This window comes from Lottia gigantea (assembly GCF_000327385.1).
Source record: "Lottia gigantea unplaced genomic scaffold LOTGIsca_76, whole genome shotgun sequence".
Lineage (NCBI taxonomy): Eukaryota > Metazoa > Mollusca > Gastropoda > Lottiidae > Lottia > Lottia gigantea.
In genome coordinates, this window is record NW_008710536.1 from 437,800 (window position 1) to 462,093 (window position 24,294).

General features: G+C 31.8%; 2 protein-coding genes across 2 annotated transcripts; one reads left to right on the forward strand and one right to left on the reverse strand.

Annotated features, from left to right (window-relative positions):
- Positions 1 to 5,777: 5,777 nt before the first annotated feature.
- On the reverse strand, positions 5,778 to 17,177 carry LOTGIDRAFT_204708 (hypothetical protein). The gene is made up of 9 exons (XM_009066396.1): positions 17,057 to 17,177; positions 16,268 to 16,349; positions 15,852 to 16,066; positions 14,767 to 14,999; positions 11,737 to 11,856; positions 11,257 to 11,471; positions 10,182 to 10,365; positions 9,591 to 9,734; positions 5,778 to 8,665 (listed from the first exon to the last, which is right to left on the reverse strand). Exons 1-9 carry the CDS (start codon positions 17,103 to 17,105, stop codon positions 8,636 to 8,638), a joined length of 1,272 nt encoding a protein of 423 aa, XP_009064644.1. The 5' UTR covers positions 17,106 to 17,177; the 3' UTR covers positions 5,778 to 8,635.
- A 1,796-nt stretch (positions 17,178 to 18,973) lies between these two features.
- LOTGIDRAFT_168516 (hypothetical protein) lies at positions 18,974 to 20,983 on the forward strand (the record flags this gene model as incomplete). Its single annotated transcript, XM_009066397.1, has 2 exons — positions 18,974 to 19,011; positions 19,867 to 20,983. The coding sequence occupies 2 exons, from the start codon at positions 18,974 to 18,976 to the stop codon at positions 20,981 to 20,983; spliced, it is 1,155 nt and encodes a 384-aa protein (XP_009064645.1).
- Positions 20,984 to 24,294: the final 3,311 nt, after the last annotated feature.

Genomic DNA, 24,294 nt, shown 5'->3' on the forward strand with positions numbered 1-24,294 from the left:
TTTTTCATTAAAATATTAGACATGAATTAGACAAAACTGAAATAATATATCAAGGCAAACATGAAAGTTGTTATTTTAGAAATAATGGCAAAGAAAATAATTAGATTCAAGAGATTTGAAGAGTTTTTCTAAATCTCTTTGTGAATCGGAGACACTGAAAGCATCAATTTGCATTCCAATTTTCAGTCAGACGTATGCATACATGTGTACAGATCAGGAAAAAAAACCCTGGAGATTTGCCTTTAAAAATCAAATCTGGAGATTGGGTGAAAAGTCGGGAGATTTTTCCAAAGCGCGTAAATTCATGATTTTGAAACTCCAAATTGATTGTTTTTTTCTTTTTTTTTTTCAAATAAGCTTTAAGCCTTGTAAATTAATTAAATTGATCATAGGCCTACATGACGCAGAAAAAATTAACAACCAATAATTAGGAATAATTCTAGAAATAGTGCATGTCTGATATTTCAAATTTAAGGGCCAAAGAAAATCTAACATTGTCATTCTTTTGAATCAAAAATAATGACGAGGTGAAATGTTGTTTGAAAACAAGAAAGCAAGCATGATCCCAGCCCTCTAATTCAATTAGTACCGGTAGGCCTACATCATACATGTAATACCATATTAAAAAATCAGTATGTTCTGAAAGCAATATTTATGAAATAATATGTACTGGCAATGTTACTTTTTCCAAAGGTGTAATTCATGACATCTAAAATATCCCCAGTCCGGTATGTGGTTCCTCCAATTCTATTAAATTAATTGTTTGATAACGTCATTAATTGCGAATATGTGATCCAACCAATACTTGACATCACTAATCGCGAAGGGTCTTAAAAGTGATATAGCATATTTTGCGATTAGTGACGTCATCAAACACTCAGTTTTAATGGAATTGCGGGAACCACAGACGTCTGATTGAAAATTGGAATGATGCAAATTGATGTGTCCCCGATACACATAATTATTTTTTAGAAAAGCTCTTTACAATCCATTTCATGAAAAATCTCATGGGTTCAACTTAAGTAATAAAAACCAATTAGGAATCCTCAGACCAAATAAGTTAAGGTATCTTTAATTATGATACTGAACCGTGCAGAAAACAAATAGAATTTGCAATGTATTTGAGAAGAAAAGAAATAATTTCGAATGTGTCAAAACAATATTTTCTCTTAGGGTTTAAAATAAAATCAATTTTCTCACAGAATTTTCCCGTTCTTATCAATGATCTATGAAATCATTGAAGAGCACTTAAATAATAAAGATAGTGGACCACAGCTATATACGCCCACCACGGCATGCGGGCGGTAAATATTCAAGATTTAGGGGCAAGGGCAATAACTCTGCTTCTAACAGTCGAAAATAGCTTAAATTCGAACTTGATCTTCGTTTTATGAATATGTATACACATACCGAATTTCATTTGATTCCATCAAAAAATCTAGTTTTTAGAGCGTTTACAAGCAAATGTACGGACGGACGGACGGACAGGGGTGCCAACAATTTACGACCACATAGAGAGATGTGGGCGTATAAAAAGCATGTTTCAATATTAGGCTACTTCTGGAATATTTTCTTGTATAGTCAAGACAACAGGTATGTCTACTGATGAAAATATACTAAAGATTAAAGATTAAAGGCATACTACCTCTAAGAATAGCCACAAAATATAAAGTCTCAAACTTGGTCATCAATTAGTGTAGGCCTATAAATTATATTCATCACTTGGAATTACCATTCCAGGTGCCATGACTAAAAAATAGAATCTCTATAAAATAAGACGCTTGGCCTATATGAGATTTTAAGCGTGTATCAAAATTACTAAGTTTAATGAATTTATTGAATTAAAGAGGGATTCTTTTGTATAATTATGACACCAGGTAAATCCACTGATAAACAAAGATTAATTTTAAGTTTAAGAAGATCCTAAGAGGTTTCTCAATATTTTTTACGAAGTTATTTCTCCTATTTTTTAATTAATTTTTTGCAAGTTGGAATTCTGACTATATGGAGAACAACAATGGTAGCCATTGTTTTATCATATTTTTTGGTTACGCGACTTTGATTGTTCAGACAGGCTCCCTGCATTTTGTATGTAATGGCGTTTACGTAGATTAGAAATGATAGTAGAACAAGGATAGCAGAACACCAACTCGGGCGTTTCAAGTCAAGTTATTTGTTTGACCAATCATACCATAGTCTCAGAAATTGGAATCAGCTAATTGTTCAAAGGTTGTCTCCCTTTAATCAAATACATTTCACTTTGTTTACATTTACATGTTTTGTCATAATATATTTTTCATTATCGCTTCTCATCAGTTTGCTTTTGTTATTTGATATTTACTTCGATGCATAGGCCTCTGCCTATTTAGTTTTTACTGTTTGTGATATAATTTGTGTTTTGAAGAAAATAACTTTATGGATCAAACGCCGTATTTATTCAAAGCCAATTAATCATAATTACCAAGAACCACCAGTTCCTGTTGCAGATCTACATCTATTGTATTGCATGTCGAATACAGTTGCATTCACGTAGATTAGAAATAATAGTAGAACAAGCACAGAACCCTGCGGTACACCAACTCGTTCGTTTCAAGTCAGTTTTAAGGGACAAGTTTGTTATCATACCATAGTTTCAGGAATTGGAATTTTTAATCTAACCAGCTAATCATAGCTCACCGTCGAAATTTGAGCTTTCAAAAGAATTGAATAGTTATTATGACGACTCATTCTTTTTTGATACTCTGTTATAGGCCTAAATAGACTAAAAAAAATATATTTACAGAAATAAAAAGTTAAATTCCTAGTTTTTTGTGATTTTTGAAGTTATGCGATTTTCGTACATTTAAGGTACTTTCATGATATTCAAGACCCAAATCAGCGAATCTGTTTCTTTAGATATTTATTTTGGAAACTGGGGGTTCAAATAATCAAACTATGATGATATTATGTAATGAGATACGTTATACCATGGGTAATTAAGACAAGTAACAATAATTGATATTTTATTAATTTACAATATTAAACAGACAATTGAAAAAGGTAGGTCCCGTAAAAATGTTACGAAAAAGATAGCTTGGCAGGCAAGGTAATATACGCCCACTGGAAGCTTTGATTAAATGATAGCCTACAGTAGAAATTACCAGTACAGTGGTGTAACCTATTTTCGTTTATATAAGGATTCAACACCGAATTTCTTAGATGTTTCCTCAGATATTCTACAAAATAATAGAAATTGGTTTATTTCGATTTTCTTAATGAATCCTTCACTTTGACCCATATTTCATGAGCAACCAACTCGGGAACGGCGGCAGAATGCATCACCTATTTTCGTGTACAATGTTTTATCTATAAATAAGTCTAGAAAAACATGTATGGATACCGGGTGATATAATTAACTTCTCTTAGTATTTATCTTTAATATCAATTCATTATAACTAGTGACAATTCCTTCAAAGAACCACGATTTAAAAAAAAAATAGTGACTGACAAAATAAGATACGTAGCGTGATTTATTGCTAAAAGTCACTGAAACAACATAAGAATATGGCCCACTTTGTGTTCCATAGAAATTTTCTGCTGACACGGAATCCGCTAGTTGATCACGTTACTTCATTCGTTGGACTACATTCTAGCAGACGACACTTGGAATTCCGATCACGGCTAGGGATTATAAGGAAATTCGGCCGATAAATAATGGTGACGTTTGGTAATAACTGAAATCCGCCATTTTGTATTTGCCAAAGTATACATTAATACATTTTACCTTGCTTGCAACTACTGAATTCATTCTACTAGCCGATATTGTAGAGAAACACCATGTTTATTAAAACAAACTAATGCGGAGGTCGCGCAAGGTCGCTCATGTAAATTATTAATCCTTTCCGGAAATCCACGAATAATAGGTTTCCACGAAATTAGGTTACTTCACTGTATGAATTAATATTCAACCTTCAGACATATACATTTTTGAGGCGATACTGAATAATATTACAAGTTTCAATCTGTCAAGAATTGGGCCTTTTAGAGTGTTTACAGGCTAAAACTTGAACGCGTTTTTAAGAACATGGACAATAATATTTTCCGATTTTCTTATTTTCGTTAGGGTTCATTTTGGGTGATTACATTACATTACATTACGCCAAGTTTCGTCAAAATCCGTCAAGAATTGTGCCTTCTAGACCGACCGACCAACAAACCGACAGACGGTTTAAAATGTTGGCGTATAAATATCGGTAGAATAGGATATCCCATCGGATTGGTGGACAACATGCAAACCCGGTAGAAACTACCACACCGCACATAGTTAGCATAAAATCACTGTTTAAATTAGTCTGAATTCACCGCTGATCTCAACGACCTCCAACTTATGACAGTCCAGCATACCGTTGCACGCCAAAAGCTCAATAGCTCTGCGGTGCATGGCGTCTATTTCACTTTTCAGGCATAGCCTACATTACTAACCGTGCTGAACCCGCACTCCATCAAATGCGTGGTTGGAAATGATGTCAGTAGATTACTCCCTATTTCTCCTACTACGTTGTGTGTATGTCTATATATGTACATGAGGATTTATTTTGAAGTTCAGAGTGTTCTGAATTTTATCAGAGACGAAGTGAAGGGTGCCTTAGTTCCCGGGATTGTACTACACCAATAAACTACAAGCTTCCAATCTTATAATCACTATTGGATTGGCCGCACAATTTGCGGTATATAAATACGATGCCATTCTTATAAATCTGGATAAATTTGACGTCCAACATCTTTAGTAGAACGACCGCAGACGGAAGATAACAAATAAGGTAAAGAATCACAATCAGCACCAACGTGGTAACAATTCGTTGCTGTTTCTTGTAGAATGGTACGATATTAAGAATAATGACCGTCGAGTCAACAGCGCCACCAAGTCCAGCAGCCTGATTGCGGTGGTATTATTAACATTCTCCATCCTCAAGTGAATGTTTCCACGGAATGATTTTTAAACAGTCACAGATTAAGAAAGTTTCGTTTCTTAATGAAATAAATACCGCATTTAGACTGTTTTTTTGTTGTTGGTAGATCTCAATACATTCGGCGGTTCTTTGTAGTTTCTGTGAAGCTGAAACCACTTTGGTAATAAATGTGTGTCAAGTCCATAATTTAAAGCCATTAGTAAGATTATGATTCTGACACAATAAAAGCTTGCAATGCTATTTTATGATTATGGGAATCTGTAGTCCCCCGTTCGACCCCTTCATAGTGACCAAACGTTTTATAAAAACTCCTCTAAAACTGTGATAATGTCACATTTCGTTAGCGGAAGTTTCAAGGTGGACCGATTGAATTCTAAAATTCATCTTATTACACCAATATTATATTCTCCAATAACAGAATGGACGTAAATGTAGATTTTAATTATGTCGATTACTATAAAACATAAAACGGATTTCCAGCTTTTGTGTGAGTTTGTCATGAACCAGCGTTTTTTTTTAAAAAATGTTTATGTAACTCAGATACGATTTGTCGAAACGTACCCAAAATCTTGTAGATATTAGCTTACACACTAAATTTTATAAAATTCTGAACTCTATCGTGTTCACCAGCTATGTGTTTGTATTTGTAAAGGGGTGTAACTCTGTCAATATTTGTCGAAACGTGGCCAAATTCAAACATACCAAATTGAACAAAAACTGTGGCCTCCGTCGTGTCCACTAGACAATTGTGGTCAGACGGTGGCACTTGTCATTTCAATATCTACAATCATTGGAAATTAAATAATTTTAAATATAAAAGAAAGAATTCTTATTAAAACTTTAATAGCAAAGAACTAAATGTAAATTATTGCAGCTAAGCATTACCAAATATTTAAAGATAACAATTTTGGGTCATAAATTGTTTTACAATTATTATGGTCACATTAAAAAAAAAAAATAATTGGGTTCAAATGATTGCAGAGTGTGTTCCTTTCAAGATACAAACCAGTTTTATTGAATTAAACAATTTTTTTTCTCAAAAAGATTTGACAAATAATAAGTTACAATACTGATTTGACATGATATAAATATACAACAAGAATACAAGGGGTTATTATATGATAACATATGAGTAAAATGCATTAGTTATTAAAACTAAGACCATCCTCATTAAAAGGATTATAAATAGCTTTTCTAATTGTTTATGCTTTTCTCAATTAGTGACCTCATCAGTTTAGTTTATGTGGAATTGCAGGAACCACAGACATCTGAATGAAAATTGGAATAATGCCAATTGCCAATGTGTCAAATACTGTTAAAACTACTGAGAAATTTTAACTTGAAGCCAAAATGAGACAATTTCTGTTATAATCTCACTATATGATACTTCTGGCTACAGAAGTCCAATAGGTTTTCTAAAATATCTATGTGTATCGGGGACACTGATAGCATCAATTTGCAATATTCCTATTTTCAATCATACGTCTGTGGTTCCTGCAATATAAGTGTTTCACAGTGAAATATGCTTTCGCAATTACTGATGTCTTCAAACATAAAGTTTTAATGGAATTGCAGGAACCACAGAGATGCAAATTGATGCTATAAGTGTCCACAATACACATTAAAAAGTTAGAAAACCTCTTAACAATTGTGAAGTGGTGTCATTAGGTTTGGTCAAAAGGTTAATTTAAAGAATATTTTAGAGGGCTGTTGTTAGATCATAACAGAAAAACAGAACAAATGTTTGGTCTAATTTTGATCAGATGGAATTAAAACTAATAAAAAGTACAAGGTGTTTTTCAAAGTCTATTTTTTTAACCAGTTTGGGTCTACCATATAAATTTCTGATTTAAGGGGGTACTAAATGTAGTGATTGATTTGATTCTCCAGGATGAAACTAGTTGACAGAATTTGTTGAAAGTTGCTCAGAGATTTTGCCAGTTATCCCTCTTATGAACTCTGCTATAACAATACTTTGATGGCATTCCTTCCTTCAGTATTGAAGAGTTCCATTGTTAATCTAGTCTCATCTTATTAGTGACTTCTGACAAACATGGCCAGGTTAATCTGGTCATTAACATTGTACTGACCTTGAAGAGGTATGGTAAACATTTACAGATATACATGTATATGATATAGAAATAATACAGTGTTTCAATCAGATACAGGCTTAAGAGATCAAGTATAAGTACTTGTGTTGATAGCTGGTAAAAAAGTTTACCTAAAATTCAATAAAAACATACTGATCAGGGCTGTCGATAAGACTCTATTTGCCAGACATGTCTGTTTATGCATCCAGAAATCACATAGTAAGGTTTGTACATCAGGTGTCATTCAATGTCAGTCGAAATCCAAACTTTGATGACATTGTACAAATGGGATACAAAGCCACGAACCAAGGTGTGGCAAGACAATAACCTTTTCATCGATGAAAATGTCTGACTGGTAAAAAAAAAGTCAATCAAAACTCCTGACCAATATGGTCTGTATGCAAAAGTTTATTTTTTTGCCTTTTTTTTCATCCTCAGCTCAATCAGCTGGTAAAACATATATGTATACAATGCATATACTTCTAAGTAAAAAATAACATAGTAATAATGTATTCGTTACCTCATGGAAAATGGGAATTAAGAAAACTTCCAATGTCCTAAAGGTATCGAATACTACATAATAAACCTGATATTGGGTTTATCAAGTTTAATGGGAGTGTTATGTGACATATGGAAATACAAGTTCAAGGTACATTAATAATATTATCTCTTAAAGAATACAAATCAATAAAACTGCACTATATGGTTAATGACATTAATGCATGCTACATTATAAAACAATGGAAAATATTTCAGGTTTAATTATTTCAAAACATAATCAATTCTGTTTTCTTATCCTTTCTTTGCTCATTGAAATTCTTGACATTTGACATCTTAAATTACAAGCATATATTTACAGCATATTTGATATTTCAAGTGAGGAGCGAGATGTCAATGATGTCAAATATTGGATTTCAATGCCAGCTAATGTTAGTACAAACCATTGATGTGGTGGATGTCAATTTGTTCCATCATTGAGTAACGCATGCAAATATTGTTTCCTAAATATGAAATTCTTGTATTCTTGAAAAAAGCAACCTTCTGTGAAAATATGTGGTCTGTTCCAGCCGTATGATTGGTCAAACAGAAAATTAGATTACTTTCAGGAATGTCTTCCTAACAATTACCAGTTTAAAGCTAATTCATAGGATTAAAGGAAAAATTGATTTTCATGAAAGTCATCAATTTGATTTCAAATTTTCATGAAAGTTATCAATCTTGATTTCAAATTTTCATGAAAGTTATCAATCTTGATTTCAAATTTTCATGAAAGTTATCAATCTTGATTTCAAATTTTCAAAATTACTCATCAAATTGATTTCAAATTTTCATGAAAATTATCAAAATTTTATGTGCTTTTGAGCAATATAAAAATACTACTAAGACAAATATACTTGTACAACAATATCTGTACAAGTGAAAATCTGAATTGGTTTCTTTCCAAAGAGCAAAACCTCAATTCTATTCATAACTAAAATAGTTTAAAAAAATGACTAAAATGATGAATGAAGAACAAATATTGATAAAAACAATCATGCAATGTTGTTTAAAATACTACTATAATATCATGAACACGTTAGATCTTAATGGTTTTCTTTATTGAGCTCCGGGAATTTTGGTCAAAACCTAAAAAAACAAAAATCAATGAAATTAAGCTTCTTAGTTGGCTATTAGGACATGTTACATTATGTAGCTAATGATAGAAATTTTTGAAGAAAGATCAAAGGGAAAAATAAGCTTATTAATATACAACATAGATTACTGTTTTAGTCATTTAATCAAAAACAGCTTCATTAGCAGCTTTTACAATGTAACTTTATATAGAATCTTTTAATAGCATTTAGTAAAGGTGTTGGAAATAATGAAACAAGTCTTATGGGTTACAATTACTAACTTTATTTTAGCGATGTTTAAACCAGCGTTCTCCGGTCTTTATCAAGCAATTCCTTATATTTAGTGTCAAATTAAGCAAACTATTTGATTAATTGTTATTTCTTATGAATTATCATGTATTATTAATTATATCATTATGTTCTTATTGCATATAATTAAAAGTTTTAACCAATCATAAATGTCAATGAATGTACAGTCTGGATAAAAAAAGAAAGACTTTTTGCCTTTTTCTTGATCGGTCACTCATTCGAATTCTACTGGTAATTCTCTTCTTATGAATTAATTATGTGAGACAAACTTGTATTTTTCCAAGTCATTAGAACACCCCTACTTTCTATTCATATAAGTATTAGCATTCTTAATTTCATAAATGAAAATAAGGTAATCCATCTTTAACAAGTATATAGGTAAAGAAAAAACAACTTAAAAAACAAAGGATTAAGAAATGTCGGTCAAATAAAGTTAGTAATTGTTATCCATAAGAATTGTTTTAAACTTTATATAAGTTTTAGCATTATTATATTTTAAGGATCTTCAGACATCTGATACAGAATTAGAATGAAATGGCAATTAACAGCCATAATGGCCCAGATACACATCATAAAAAGCTAGAAAATTTCTTTTTTGACAACCCCCCTTTAAGATGCTAATTACATACCTTAGATAAATCGACACCAGTTAAAGCTTGTACTGCTGGTGGTAGTTGACTAACTAGTTTATTAACTTCTGATGTAGTTCTATCATCACCTACTAATACTATCTCATTTGTCTTAGCTAATGGTGCAGCTACTTCAGCTGCCACCTGGTAGGGAAAAGACAAAAATTTTTAATGGTCTTTAAAACGCCAATTTCACAAAAACTTGACTATTTTAGTGGTGGATAATCCAAAGCTATCTTTTATTAAAATTTCAAGTCATCAGCTTGAACATTCTCAAAACTGAAGTAAAATTACTTTTGGAGGTCATGCACTGTCACAAACTGACTTTGACGAAAATAAGCAAATAACGTCAAAAAAGAACCAGAGCTCTAACCTCATGATAAGAATACGGTCCAACTTTTTTGCCAAGAATGCTGGCAGATTTATAGCTGCATTTCAATTTTGCTTACCCTTTGAACACTTAGAGTGATTAAAATAAAACAACATAGACCCTGAACATTGTATAAATTCTTTTCAAGATCTAACACAGCTCTACCTGAACAAGCATTCAATATCATATACTGATTTCATATATAATAACTAAAGCTTTACCTTGGGTAAGGTTTCTAAGACTTGTTGTAACATAGCAGCTTCGCCATATTGTTTGTAAGCAGCTGCTTTCAATCTCATTCTCTCAGCTTCAGCTTTACCAACAGCTTCAATAGCAGCAGCTTCAGCTGCACCAATCAATCTTGTTTTTTCAGCTTCAGCTCGAGCTGATTCAATAACCTGCGTTCTGTACAGAAAATTCAATTCATTAGTACTTGAATCATAATTTTGTGGCCCTCACACCATAGCGATCTCCAGTTGAATATTGTTGTGAAAAATAACAGCAGTTATAAGAGTCCAGCACAACTCTCATTCTACTGAGTTGTGAGTTGTGTTCGGATCTCATGGTCACTTTCATTATTCACAACCATACCCGGCTGGTAATCACAATGATGTGAGTGCACCTTAAATGGGATTGTGTGCCGCCTTTATAAAAACAAGAATTTTGACTTAACTCTTTCTTCTACTATTCAACAATATACTTTTTTTGTTAATAATTTTGAAGATAAATTAAGCTTTTTCTATGAATGTGTGAAATGAGAAACTAATTCGTGTTTTAAGAATTGGTAGTTGGTTTAAAAAAAAGTCTGATTTTTTCAACATTAGCTTTTTTTCTGACTTTTAAATACAATTAAAATATACCTTCAGACAGTCACTTTAATCCATTTTGGATTATAAAGCAGACAGAAGAGATTGTAAAGAGGTTTTCTAAATTTTGTATGTGTTTTCGGAACACTGATAAGACCAATTTGAACCATTTCAAGTTTCAATCAGATGTCTGTGGTTCTTGCAATTCTACTAAATCATAAATCGTGAAGCCAACACTTAGTTGACTCTCTGAAGCACTGGTCGTGGCATCAGAATTTTCCTTACTTTGAGGAAGATTCCAACACATGACATATATCACAAATTGCATAATATTACATTTACATAATTCCCTAAGCTATTGTTGTATCATGAAATTAATTACAGCACAGGCTTGGGATTAATTGCTTTAAAGTGTAATCAATTACATTACAATTACACAATTCACTTTTGACATAAAATAATTTTTCCTTTTTTTTTTGGCTTAAATTACCTTTGACCTTCAGCGATCATTCCCATTTTATAAGCTTGTGCTTCGGCAGGTCTTTTAACTATAGCAATCAGCTCTTTTTCTTTTCTTAAAATTTCCTTTTCTTCAACATCAATTTGTTTTCTTCTTTCCACGACTTCAATTTCTATTTCCTCAGCTCGAATTCTTTGCCTTTCCTTAGCTGCTTGAAGCTCATAGGCCAATTCAGCTTCAGCTTTCTAGAAATAAATAGTACATTGGTACAGTGAGATTGATATTCAAGAACAAATTTTGGGAAAAGTCAAATGCAGATGTCTTATCTATCAGAGAGTAATCTGATTGGATAGCAAAACTAAATTTAAAATCAGTTTAAAATCGTTTTTTTATCATTTATCATTGTTCTCCATTGTAATTTAAAGAGATTTATAGTAAGGATACTTGTTCTTTTAGTACTGCTGTGGCAAACAGATCTTTATGTCTGTAAAATAATGTGTTTTCATGTACCTTTGTGTTAACTTCTGTATCAAAAGAGGCTTTCTGCATCTGGAAAGCTCTAGCAGCATCAGCAACTCTTGTATCAGCTTCATATTTAGTATCCAATCGACTCTTCTCACATTCAGCTTCCTGCAATGTCAAATATTCATAAGTAACCAAAATTGACACAAATTATCAATAATATAAATATTTGCTTTACCTAAGGATAGAGATAAAAATTTTTAAGGGCTTGAGGAAGATCATGAAAACCGGGGAAAGGGTAAGGGAAATATTAATTCAGGTTATAATATCACGATATTTAACATTAATATATCACAATATTTTGTAAGTAGATTTTTATTGGTCTTTGAAACAAAATGATGATCTAGAAATTATAAATGTAACATAAAACAATGAATATCTGTAACACCTCAGTCTTTAACATTATAAAAAAAATATCTGTTTCAAACATTAAGTTACTTGTTAAACTTGTGTAGATGATCTTATCTGGACAAAAATTTGACCATATTCGGTATTTTTTAATCAGGCGATATTATTAACAATATAAATTGCAATACCAGTATTTATCGCTATACCGTTATATCGCCCAGCCCTAGGAAGGGGGCTGACATGTGCTTCATTTGACTCTTGACTGTGCTTATCAGAGGGCTACACATTGTGTGCATCTGAAGTCAAGTTACCTTCCCCTTCCAAAAAGATGTATGGCTGGTTAAAACTAAAACAGGTAAATACAATTTTAGATGACTATAACCCTTTAACAAACAAGTTCTGGTGCTTTGTTTGTCATACCTAAGGGCAAGGTTAATATACTATTACAATGTGTATGATAAATAACCTGATTATTACAAAATAACTAAAGGCAAGATTGATTATAATATATCATACATAATATATCATATATATATATATATAGGTTAAAGTTATATAATGTGATGTAATTATTGTGTAAAATTCTCTATAAGCTTACACTGTATTATGTGTACAATTCTCTATAAGCTTACTGTATTATGTGTACAATTCTCTATAAGCTTACACTGTATTATGTGTACAATTCTCTATAAGCTTACTGTATTATGTGTGCAATTCTCTATAAGCTTACTGTATTATGTATACAATTCTCTATAAGCTTACTGTATTATGTGTACAATTCTCTATAAGCTTACTGTATTATGTATACAATTTTCTATAAGCTTACACTGTATTATGTGTACAATTCTCTATAAGCTTACACTGTATTATGTGTACAATTCTCTATAAGCTTACTGTATTATGTTTGCAATTCTCTATAAGCTTACTGTATTATGTATACAATTCTCTATAAGCTTACTGTATTATGTGTACAATTCTCTATAAGCTTACTGTATTATGTATACAATTTTCTATAAGCTTACACTGTATTATGTGTACAATTCTCTATAAGCTTACACTGTATTATGTGTACAGTTGTCTATAGCTTACAGTATTATTATGTAAATTTCTTTATAAGCTTACTGTGTTAAGTTTGCAATTCTCTATAAGCTTACTGTATTATGTGTGCAATTCTCTATAAGCTTACTGTATTATGTGTACAATAAGCTAACTGTATTATGTGTACAATTATTATGTATACAATTCTCTATAAGCTTACTGTATTATGTGTGCAATTCTCTTTAAGCTTACTGTTTTATGTGTACAGTTCTCTAAAAGCTTACTGTATTATGTGTACAATTCTCTTTAAGCTTACTGTATTATGTGTACAGTTCTCTATAAGCTTACTGTATTATATGTAAATTTCTTTATAAGCTTACTGTATTATGTGTGAAATTCTCTATAAGCTTACTGTATTATATGTACAATTCTCTATAAGTTTACTGTATTATGTGTGCAATTCTCTATAAGCTTACTGTATTATGTGTACAATTCTCTATAAGCTTACACTGTATTATGTGTACAATTCTCTATAAGCTTACTGTCTTGTGTACAATTCTCTATAAGCTTACTGCATTATGTCTTAAAGGGCAATAACAATGGGGGAAAAAAAGGATACATGATATAAGGTCCTTTGTGATAGTGCTTAGCCTTTGTGGAATTGCAGGTACCACAGATACTTTACTGAAAATTGGAATGGTGCTAATTGGTGTCCAATACAGATAAAAGATTAGAAAACCTCTTTAAGTCTTAAATTGTTTGTAAACACCCTTTTTATAAAAATATGTTATACACAAGCTTCAATTCATTGACTCAATAAATTAACTGATATAATATGAAATGTGGAAATCTGTTAACTCTATTGCACAATACTGGTTATATATTGCAAAACACATGGCAATCTACCATAATATCATGTCTTTCAACATATATGAAATTTGTTTTACTAATGTACATAAGCAATTAACTGCGTTTCTTTGAAATACCGCTTCAAAACTACTTGTTCATGTTTTATACTGATCTATGTCAATTATAAGTTCATGACATTGAAAAATCTTTATAGTATATAAACATTTGTATTGTTTTTCTTTTTTCACTATGTTTCACTGAATAATGTATCTTTATAGTATGCTGTGCTTAATGGAATGTGATACAATGAAATATCTTAATGCTATATTGATAGAAAGGGCAAAGACTCCCTTGAAAATTTCACATCAAGAATGTTTGAATCAAATGAAATCTATTCTAATAGTGTTTCGTGTCTGTCTTTTCTGCAATTGATTAGGCAAATGATAATGAGTGACGAGTAAAGCTCTGTGCAAGGAGGTATTATGCCTAGCCTTCTTCATTAGCCTGTTCTTTCTCAATTTCCATTTGATGAGGGATCTTCAACTTCACACAGCCTGTACATCTCATGGCTTTGGTTTATAATTAAAGAAGCTAGACACTTTTTCAATGTCAGCATCTCTGACCTGTATCATTGACAGGGAGAAGCCGGGTTTACTATCTGAAAGTATATCTTGGGCTATCATGTAAGCAAACAAGTGTCCAACCCCCTTTAAATTAATGGTAAGGCTATTTATATACCTCAATAGAATCTGAAACCTGTAGTTGCTTGTAAGAGTTACTTACCCTGATTCCAGCATCTCTGTTGGCTTCAGCTACACCAATATCAGCATCACGTTTCACATTAGCTGTCTGTGCTCGACCCAATGATGACAAATATTCTACATCATCAAAGATATCTTTAATAGTGAAACTGAGAATTTCTATACCCATTTTACCAACATCAGGAGAAGCTACTTCTCTGACTAACTGGGCAAATTGATCTCGATCTTGATAAATAGCTTCTACACTTAATGTACCTGAAGAAAAAAGTTGGCATTTTTTACATGCACATTTTTGTGCTATAAAAAGGCCCATCTCCTGAGAAAGTTCTTTGTTCTAGAAGCAAGTTTTCAATTTAATTGTAAAGAGGTTTTCTGAATTTTGTATGTGTATCAGGGACACTGATATCACCAATTTGCACCTTTCCAGTCTGTGGTTCCTGCAATTTTACTAAAACTAAGTGTTAGATGACATCCCTAATTGCCAAGTATGGTTTATCACATATGGCCTTAGCAATTAGTGACGTCATCAAACATTTAGTTTTAGTAGAATTGCAGGAACTTGTGATTGAAAATTGAAATGGTGCTGACTGATTCTGTCAGTGACCCTGATACAGACACAAAATTTAGAAAACCTCTTTTAATTCCTTTAAGTAATTGATAAAGCTTAATAATAGGCTCTGCATGGCATTTAGAAACATCACCAATATTCTTACAGGCATATTACTGATTACTCAATTTAAAATGAAATAGAGTTTAATATCCTACTTTTGTGCACCAGATTGGGCCAGTGGAGACAAACTGATGAGCCATTACATGTATTATACTGCTATTCATAAAAATTACAACAATTCCATTCAAGGGAGATTATAAGGTTCACAAAGCTATCAAAATATAGTCCATCACAGACAATTTTGGACACTTGGCTCCAATTTGAAACAAAAACATTGAACAACAGTTCATTGTTGGGTGAAATAAATAGAAATTTCAACTTAATCATGAGGACTTATTCTGTCCATTTCTGTTTGTATGTTTTGAATAGGACGCAGATGGGCACAAATACCTTTGCTAAACTAAACCAGTCTGCATACAATCAAATAAGATGCTTACCTAAAATAGCTCGAAGATGACCTTCTAATGTCTGTAATATGACAGCTTCAATGTGATGTGGACTTTTACCCAGAAACTGTTCACAAGCAGTTTTGAGTATATCAGGTTCTCTCATGATTTTAACTTGACAGACCCCTGTCACTGTAACTGGTACACCCTCTGATGTTTCTACGTGTTCTGACACTGGGTTCAAGGTCATTACTTCTAATGAAATGCTACAAAAAAACAGTTTTATATTAAATATCTTTGCAACATGGTGTAAGCTCTAGTGTCAAATTTCATATGTCCATACCTCTTGATATTGTGCAAGGGGGGCACTAGTAACACAATAACACATCTTCTCTTTCTACATGAATTCTTTGAACCTCTCGTCCCTGATGCTGAAACTCTACTTTGTTTATTGTCTGTATACTTACGACTGTGTGTCTGTAACTAACCACCATGCCCAACCCCATCCTCCTATAATATATTTTCTACCTTGTCCTCCACAACAACCACCTAAAAAGATATCAAACACCAATTAAGCTTACAGAAAGCATTTAAATTATCCAGCTACATTTGGCATTTTTAGTTCTTCAGTTAAAATCCAAAAAAAAATTAGTGTGTCAGTCATATTTTTCTTTATCATTTTCACAATATTTAATAATCACCAACATTTCTATGATGGCTAATTAATGACTGTACAGTACAATCTAGTCTAATTGACCCTCAATAAGGACATGGTCAAATGCCCAGATACTGTAAGGATATGAGGCTAAAGGTCATTCAGGCATGTTATTAAGCCTTCTTGGTTTCTCTAAGCAATAACTTTAAGATCTAGGATAAACATCACATTGTAAAGCTACACCCCAGCTCTCTTTTTACTTTTAGTTCTACTACTACCACAGTAATAGCCTAATTACTTATACTATTACTAATAATACAGTAGCTTACTATCTAGGTCACTATCACACCAGCAATGGTTGAACAGAACAAGTAATTGAGGAATCACAGGCTAGCTTGCTTAGCAGTACAACATTGATTCAATAAACTTTATTTGTGACAGCTTACAGCCAGAGTTATTCAGAAAATAGATAACTATGCAAGGAATGTCCTTTATTTATCATGACATTTGATCCAAGCCAAGCTAAAACTAGTAAAAGTGCACAGAATTTGGATGATTTGCATAAAACAGACATCGATAGAAGAAACAAAGGAATAATTACCAGAAATTACGAGTGCCTTGTTAGGTCCAACTGTGTGTATGTTACCCATCCTGCAAAATTTTGAGAAATAAAATGTTGTAAGGCTTTCGCAAGCCGATTTCGCAATGTTGTTTACAACCGGGTTAATTTTTCGGAAGAATCTCAATAGATGAATTAAGTAGTCCCGCTTTTCCAGTATAACTGATCTTTTCAAATGTATTTTAATGAGTCATTTCGACCGTTTACGTCAATTCGGCCATCTCTCAAGATAGTCATGATTATCCTGGTCCCTTCCTCTGATTAATTGTTGCTGCGCAGTCATAGATAATGATTGAAGGATCGTGTAAATATTTGTTTTACGAACTGATAAGACTTTAATAGCCACAACATTGCAGAAAAAGTCACCCAGTACAATTATTACTAGGATTATATCGTTATTGCACGCTAGCCAACTAACTTAATCAAAAGGATTTCAATTTTGAAATGTTACCTGATATTGATCTCTATCGACAGTTACATGTTTCATTTTGAGAATTCGTCTTTGAGAATAAGGAATTTTCAGAAAATATTTCGTGATCTTTAGGTATTTTAAGAAATAATTTCATTTTCAGAATAATCCGTCTTCGAGAATAAGGAATTTTCAGAAAATCATTTCATTTAGAGAATAAGGAATTTTCAGAAAATATTTCGTGAGCATTAAGAATTTTAAGAAATAATTTCATTTTGAGAATTCGTCTTTCCAAAATTTATTTTGAGAATAAGGAATTTTCAGAAAAGTATTTCATTTAGAGATTACGGAACAAAATCATTTCTTTTTTTTAAGAAAATGCTTTTATTTTGATTTTTAGGAATTGTTTGAAAATGTTTTTATTTTGAGAATAAGGAACTATAGGAAATTATTTCAATTTAAGAATTCGGACTTCTCAGAAAGTTACACACAGAATTAAAAGTTTTCTGTATAAGAAGTATAATGTATAAGGCCTGTAATTGGTCTATAAATTTGATTGTTAATAATTATTTTAACATTTAGTTCTATTCTAACCTCAGACCTCATGATTACACATAGCCTGTTACAGACTGAAAGGACAGAATTCTCAGGGGTAGGCTTTTATTCAAATTTTATTATTTCAATTCCTTGCATTTGAACATTTCCATGTGAGGTTAGGGCGTAAACGTTATATAACTTTGTACTTATGACAGTTACGAAAGCACATGCACATAAGTTTTGAGTTCTCTTATGTGAATACTGATCATTTAATGAAGCGTATAGATACGGGTTCTGTAAACTTTTAAACTGTATTTATACCAGTCTCTGGAGACTGAATAGGAAAATTCATCAAGTCGTTCGAATGTGACGAAATAAGAAGTTTTAGGATTAAGCCTAGCCAGACAGAGACTGCTGTAAATTGTTCTTCACCTAAAAACAAAAGGATTTCGACTATAGTTTTTAGACATAGCACATTGCATTGCATTACCTACTGATCATTGGGATGTTTTCACAAAAAGAATAATCCCCTGCCTGTGCTTTCGTACAAATATAGCTTTACCGCAATTTTACACCCCATAATTCTTCAAATCGATCAGATGGAAAGAGGCGATAGTCCGAAAAGCTGGCTATGTATGGCTATGTAAGGCTATGATAATATTTGAGTCGACACGCACCAGATTAATAACATCAATAATAAATACATCAGACTAAAGTAAAATGAGTCATTTGATAATTATTTGGGTATAAACTTATTAAATCTAACATTTCTGATAAATATGAGTTTAAATGTCAAACAACTGGCAAGCATTCCAAGTAAGTCTGATAATAATGTGGTAAAGTCACTATAAGGTTACATTAATCAAAATGAAATCTCCAGGGCCCCATTTTTCCCTGAAAGGTCAAAGATGCGAGTGACGAATTGTTCTATAATGTAATCCAATCCGATCAAAATGCAGGTCTTGATGTTTCTCTTGTTTTTCTGTGGGTGGTACAACCATGATTGGACAATATTGTTATGCAACACATATTCTAGGTCATACATTTTTTCAATCAATTTAGATGCTGTATTTCAATACAAGATTTATCGAATACGTCATGATGTTTTTGGAAAATATAAGATTGAACATTAAGAGTGTTTTTGATTGGTTGGCATATTTGCAAAATTATACTGGTTTGATTTGAAGCAGTAATTCTCCAGCTCATGGATGTCGAGTTGAGTAGCCCGCAGAAACAATGAAACCAACTTTTTGACCTGTAATTTAAACAAATTTGATATGATCTTATTTTCTCATCGGTGTCGTATTAAGGGAGGGTCATCTCATTTTGAAGTGATTTTAAGCCATCCAAATACTCAAAATTCATCACAGGCTATCTCAAACCCCCACCCCTTAAGGCATTTTCAAGATACGCTCCTGTCATGACCTATAAACGTAAAACGTAGAAAATTCGACAAAACATGCATTTGATCGTATGCACTTATTTACAGGCTTATGATTGAATACATTATAGGGACAGACGCGCCACTTTTTTTTCACCATTCATACTTTAGTTACCGAAACGGGAATCAGTTATAGTGTTCACAAATAACAGTCGAAATTCGAGCCTTCAAATCCAAGTGAAAATATTATGCGATTTTCGTACATTTCTAATACTTCATATATTCAAGACTCAAATTACCCCCTCCCACCTTTTTGTAATGGCGGAATTACTTGAAAAGGCAATATTTACTTCAGAATATTAAAATTTACGAAAAAAACATATTATATTTTTAACAGGATTTAGACTCAATACCTAATTTTATGAAGCCTCTATGCGTTAAATATTCGAATTCATTATTTTTCAGGTCCAGGATGGCTTTTTATTCGTCTTTTGATGTTGCTGAAAGATTGAGTTTCCTATGGAGCTCCTTGATATTGCTAGTGTTTGCCTTCTTGGTTGGTACATTGCGGATTTTATTCCTACCCTCATTGATCAGCTGTTGGACGCCTGCACAATTCATGAACAGTCATTCAATGTACGCATTACAGGCATGTTGGAACCAAAACACTTCTTATTTACCTTATGAACCTTCCGTACCTCATGGTGGGAAACAGCATCAGATTACAACCTACCATTCCTTTATTCCTGTCATCGCAGTCCTTTTAATTATCGGTTTCAAGATACCAGAAGTCATCAAAGTCCTGCTCGATCTTTGTACAGGATCGAAACCCAAATCATTGGTTGCTACTACAGATTCATGGGAAGGGAGATGTGCAAGTTTGGCTGAATGTGGTCGAGATATCGTACAAATAAATGGAATAGTCAAGACCTTGTCGTTTTTCTTGGTGAAGATATTGATACTTGCCAATCTTCTGATTCAGTTTATTTTCGTTCGGTCCTATTTCAGAGACTCTGTAAGTATCTTTGAAGATGATGATGTTACCGTCGAGGTTCAACACGTGATGTTCCCAAAAATTATCTTTTGTGATTTTCAGATAAGGCAACAATCACGTATTCAAAGTTTTACTGTTCAATGCCAAATGCCTGTAAACCATCTTTATCGAGAGTTTTTCAGGATTTACAGTTTCTGGATTCTTGGAATCGGTTTATTCACCGCTGCCATCATCTTGTTCCAGATTGGTACCTTAATGATTCCTCCGATTGTTGGCATCAGATTTCGTGGAATTATTCCTGAAAAGGAATTGAAATTGAGAGGTTTTTCTATTGATGATGCGTTGTTATTTTTAGAAGAGGTAAAAGATGAATTTGGAGTATCCATGGCCAGAAGCGTTGCTTCAAAGATGTGGGATTCTTTTAAGTCGGTAAAAGAACAGCCTATGCAAGGATCAGAGCAACCTATATTAGTTAGTGGTGATGGTTTCCAGGAAATACCAATGACCACTACAGAGAGTGGTGCTGCAGACTCCAGTATATCTCCATTGTTAGACAATACTAATCAGGAGAAGACAGAAATTGTTTAATTTGCTTTATGCACAGTATAAATAGATATCTAAATATTATCTCACCGAGTTGAGAGAGTTCAATTTCAGCTACCCAGACATCTTTTCAGATTCCAACGCCAGGTTCCTCTACAAGGTATTTCAGACTGGTCACCGCTATGAACATTAATATATTAAGGTATTAATAACAACCTGGAAGTGATAATCTTAAGATAACAAAAATATTGAATTTCTATGTCCATATTCTATTAAGTGAGCGTATTCCTTTGTATCATAAGAGAGGGGAATAGGGATATTAGTTATAATGGTATGACACTTTTGCTTTATGTTTAAAAGGAGGAGAAAATTAAAATGACTAGCATACTCTTGAAAGATCGCTTGGCATGTGTTGACTTTTTGCATTATCTGAACTTGTGTTAAGATATCGCTCTACAATTGATGTATTGAGCACTATTTTAACACTGAAAATATTTTATTATTGTATTTTTCATTCATTCTGTTTTAATATTTCTATGTGACTCTACAATAGATGTATTGAGCACTATTTTAACAGTAAAAATATTTTATTATTGTATTTTTCATTCATTCTGTTTTAATATTTCTATGTGACTCTACAATAGATGTATTGAGCACTATTTTTACTGTGAAAATATTTTATTATTGTATTTTTCATTCATTCTGTTTTAATATTTCTATGTGACTCTACAATAGATGTATTGAGCACTATTCTAACAGTAAAAATATTTTATTATTGTATTTTTCATTCATTCTGTTTTAATATTTCTATGTGACTCTACAATTGATGTATTGAGCACTATTCTAACAGTAAAAATATTTTATTATTGTATTTTTCATTCATTCTGTTTTAATATTTCTATGTGACTCTACAATTGATGTATTGAGCACTATTCTAACAGTAAAAATATTTTATTATTGTATTTTTCCATTCATTCTGTTTTAATATTTCTATGTGACTCTACAATTGATGTATTGAGCACTATTTTAACACTGAAAATATTTTATTATTGTATTTTCATTCATTCTGTTTTAATATTTCTATGTGACTCTACAATAGATGTATTGAGCACTATTTTAACAGTAAAAATATTTTATTATTGTATTTTTCATTCATTCTGTTTTAATATTTCTATGTGACTCTACAATAGATGTATTGAGCACTATTCTAACAGTAAAAATATTTTATTATTGTATTTTTCATTCATTCTGTTTTAATATTTCTATGTGACTCTACAATAGATGTATTGAGCACTATTTTTACTGTGAAAATATTTTATTATTTTATTTTTCATTCATTCTGTTTTAATATTTCTATGTGACTCTACAATAGATGTATTGAGCACTATTCTAACAGTAAAAATATTTTATTATTGTATTTTTCATTCATTCTGTTTTAATATTTCTATGTGACTCTACAATTGATGTATTGAGCACTATTCTAACAGTAAAAATATTTTATTATTGTATTTTTCATTCATTCTGTTTTAATATGTCTATGTGACTCTACAATTGATGTATTGAGCACTATTTTTACTGTGAAAATATTTTATTATTGTATTTTTCATTCATTCTGTATATTTCTATGTGACTCTACAATTGATGTATTGAGCACTATTCTAACAGTAAAAATATTTTATTATTGTATTTTTCATTCATTCTGTTTTAATATTTCTATGTGACTCTACAATTGATGTATTGAGCACTATTCTAACAGTAAAAATATTTTATTATTGTATTTTTCATTCATTCTGTTTTAATATTTCTATGTGACTCTACAATTGATGTATTGAGCACTATTCTAACAGTAAAAATATTTTATTATTGTATTTTTCATTCACTCTGTTTTAATATGTCTATGTGACTCTACAATTGATGTATTGAGCACTATTTTTACTGTGAAAATATTTTATTATTGTATTTTTCATTCATTCTGTATATTTCTATGTGACTCTACAATTGATGTATTGAGCACTATTCTAACAGTAAAAATATTTTATTATTGTATTTTTCATTCATTCTGTTTTAATATTTCTATGTGACTCTACAGTTGATGTATTGAGCACTATTTTAACAGTAAAAATATTTTATTATTGTATTTTTCATTCTTTCTGTTTTAATATGTCTATGTGACTCTACAATTGATGTATTGAGCACTATTTTTACTGTGAAAATATTTTATTATTGTATTTTTCCATTCATTCTGTTTTAATATTTCTATGTGACTCTACAATTGATATATTAGCAATAATTTAACAGTGAAAATATTTTATTATTGTGAAGATATACATATTATATAATGTTTCTGTTTCACTTTTACATGTCTCGTATAATAAATATAAATTTTAACCTATATTGCGTTTTTTTTTTTTTTTTTTGTTATTCACGGAATTGAATGTGTGAATATTTGACTAAAGAACTAGATTTGAACAAATCGGTACTAACATGGCATAAAAATTAAGTTTGTCCTCGCTTTAACACACAAAGACCTCTCAATTTGCTCCCCTTCCCCCATCAGACAGATACGCTTCTGCTGGTTGGACGTTGGTACTGAAACAGCTATGTCGTAACAAATAACATGGTTGATATTCTATAGAAATTTCGTTTCAGAGATCTAACTTTCTTGTCTAAAACTTAATTAATTACACTTGATTAATCCGTATAATCTGCCAGCAAAGTGAAAACAGCCCGGGAACAACCCAACTATAGGGCTATTGACTATAAAACACTACCTTTATAATTAAATTATACAGTATTTATATACATTTACATAATACATAATATCACAAAAATAAAACATTACAAACCAACCAAATGGGAGACGACATCTTCATATTCAATCATCGTTTGGCTGTTATTCTGAAGCCAGCTTTCAGACGGTCAAGTTCATGCTCCATGATAAAATCAGCAATAGTGTTCACAGCTTATACCGTCGAAATTTGACCCTTCTAAACCATGTAATACATATATAGAAATAGTGTATGGTGCATCTGTCCCTTTAAAGTATGTGAACATCGTTCATATCAGCTATTAGTAAACTTCTGTCTGTAGCAATGCGTGACTAGATCTGCCGTAATCTGACTAATGCGGATTAAATTTGATTACACTTAAAACTTATTTAAATACCCCCCAACCTCTTCCTACAGCCTGTTTGGAATGCGATGAGATGCGATGAAGAACGATGTGATGTTTCTGAAATATTTATTCGATGGCATGCATGGCGTTGAAAATTGATGATGTGGCAGTGTCGAACAGGCGGGAGTCAAGTTTCGTTGTCGTGGACAACCTAGTAATGTTTCGTGTTCAGTCGATTCATC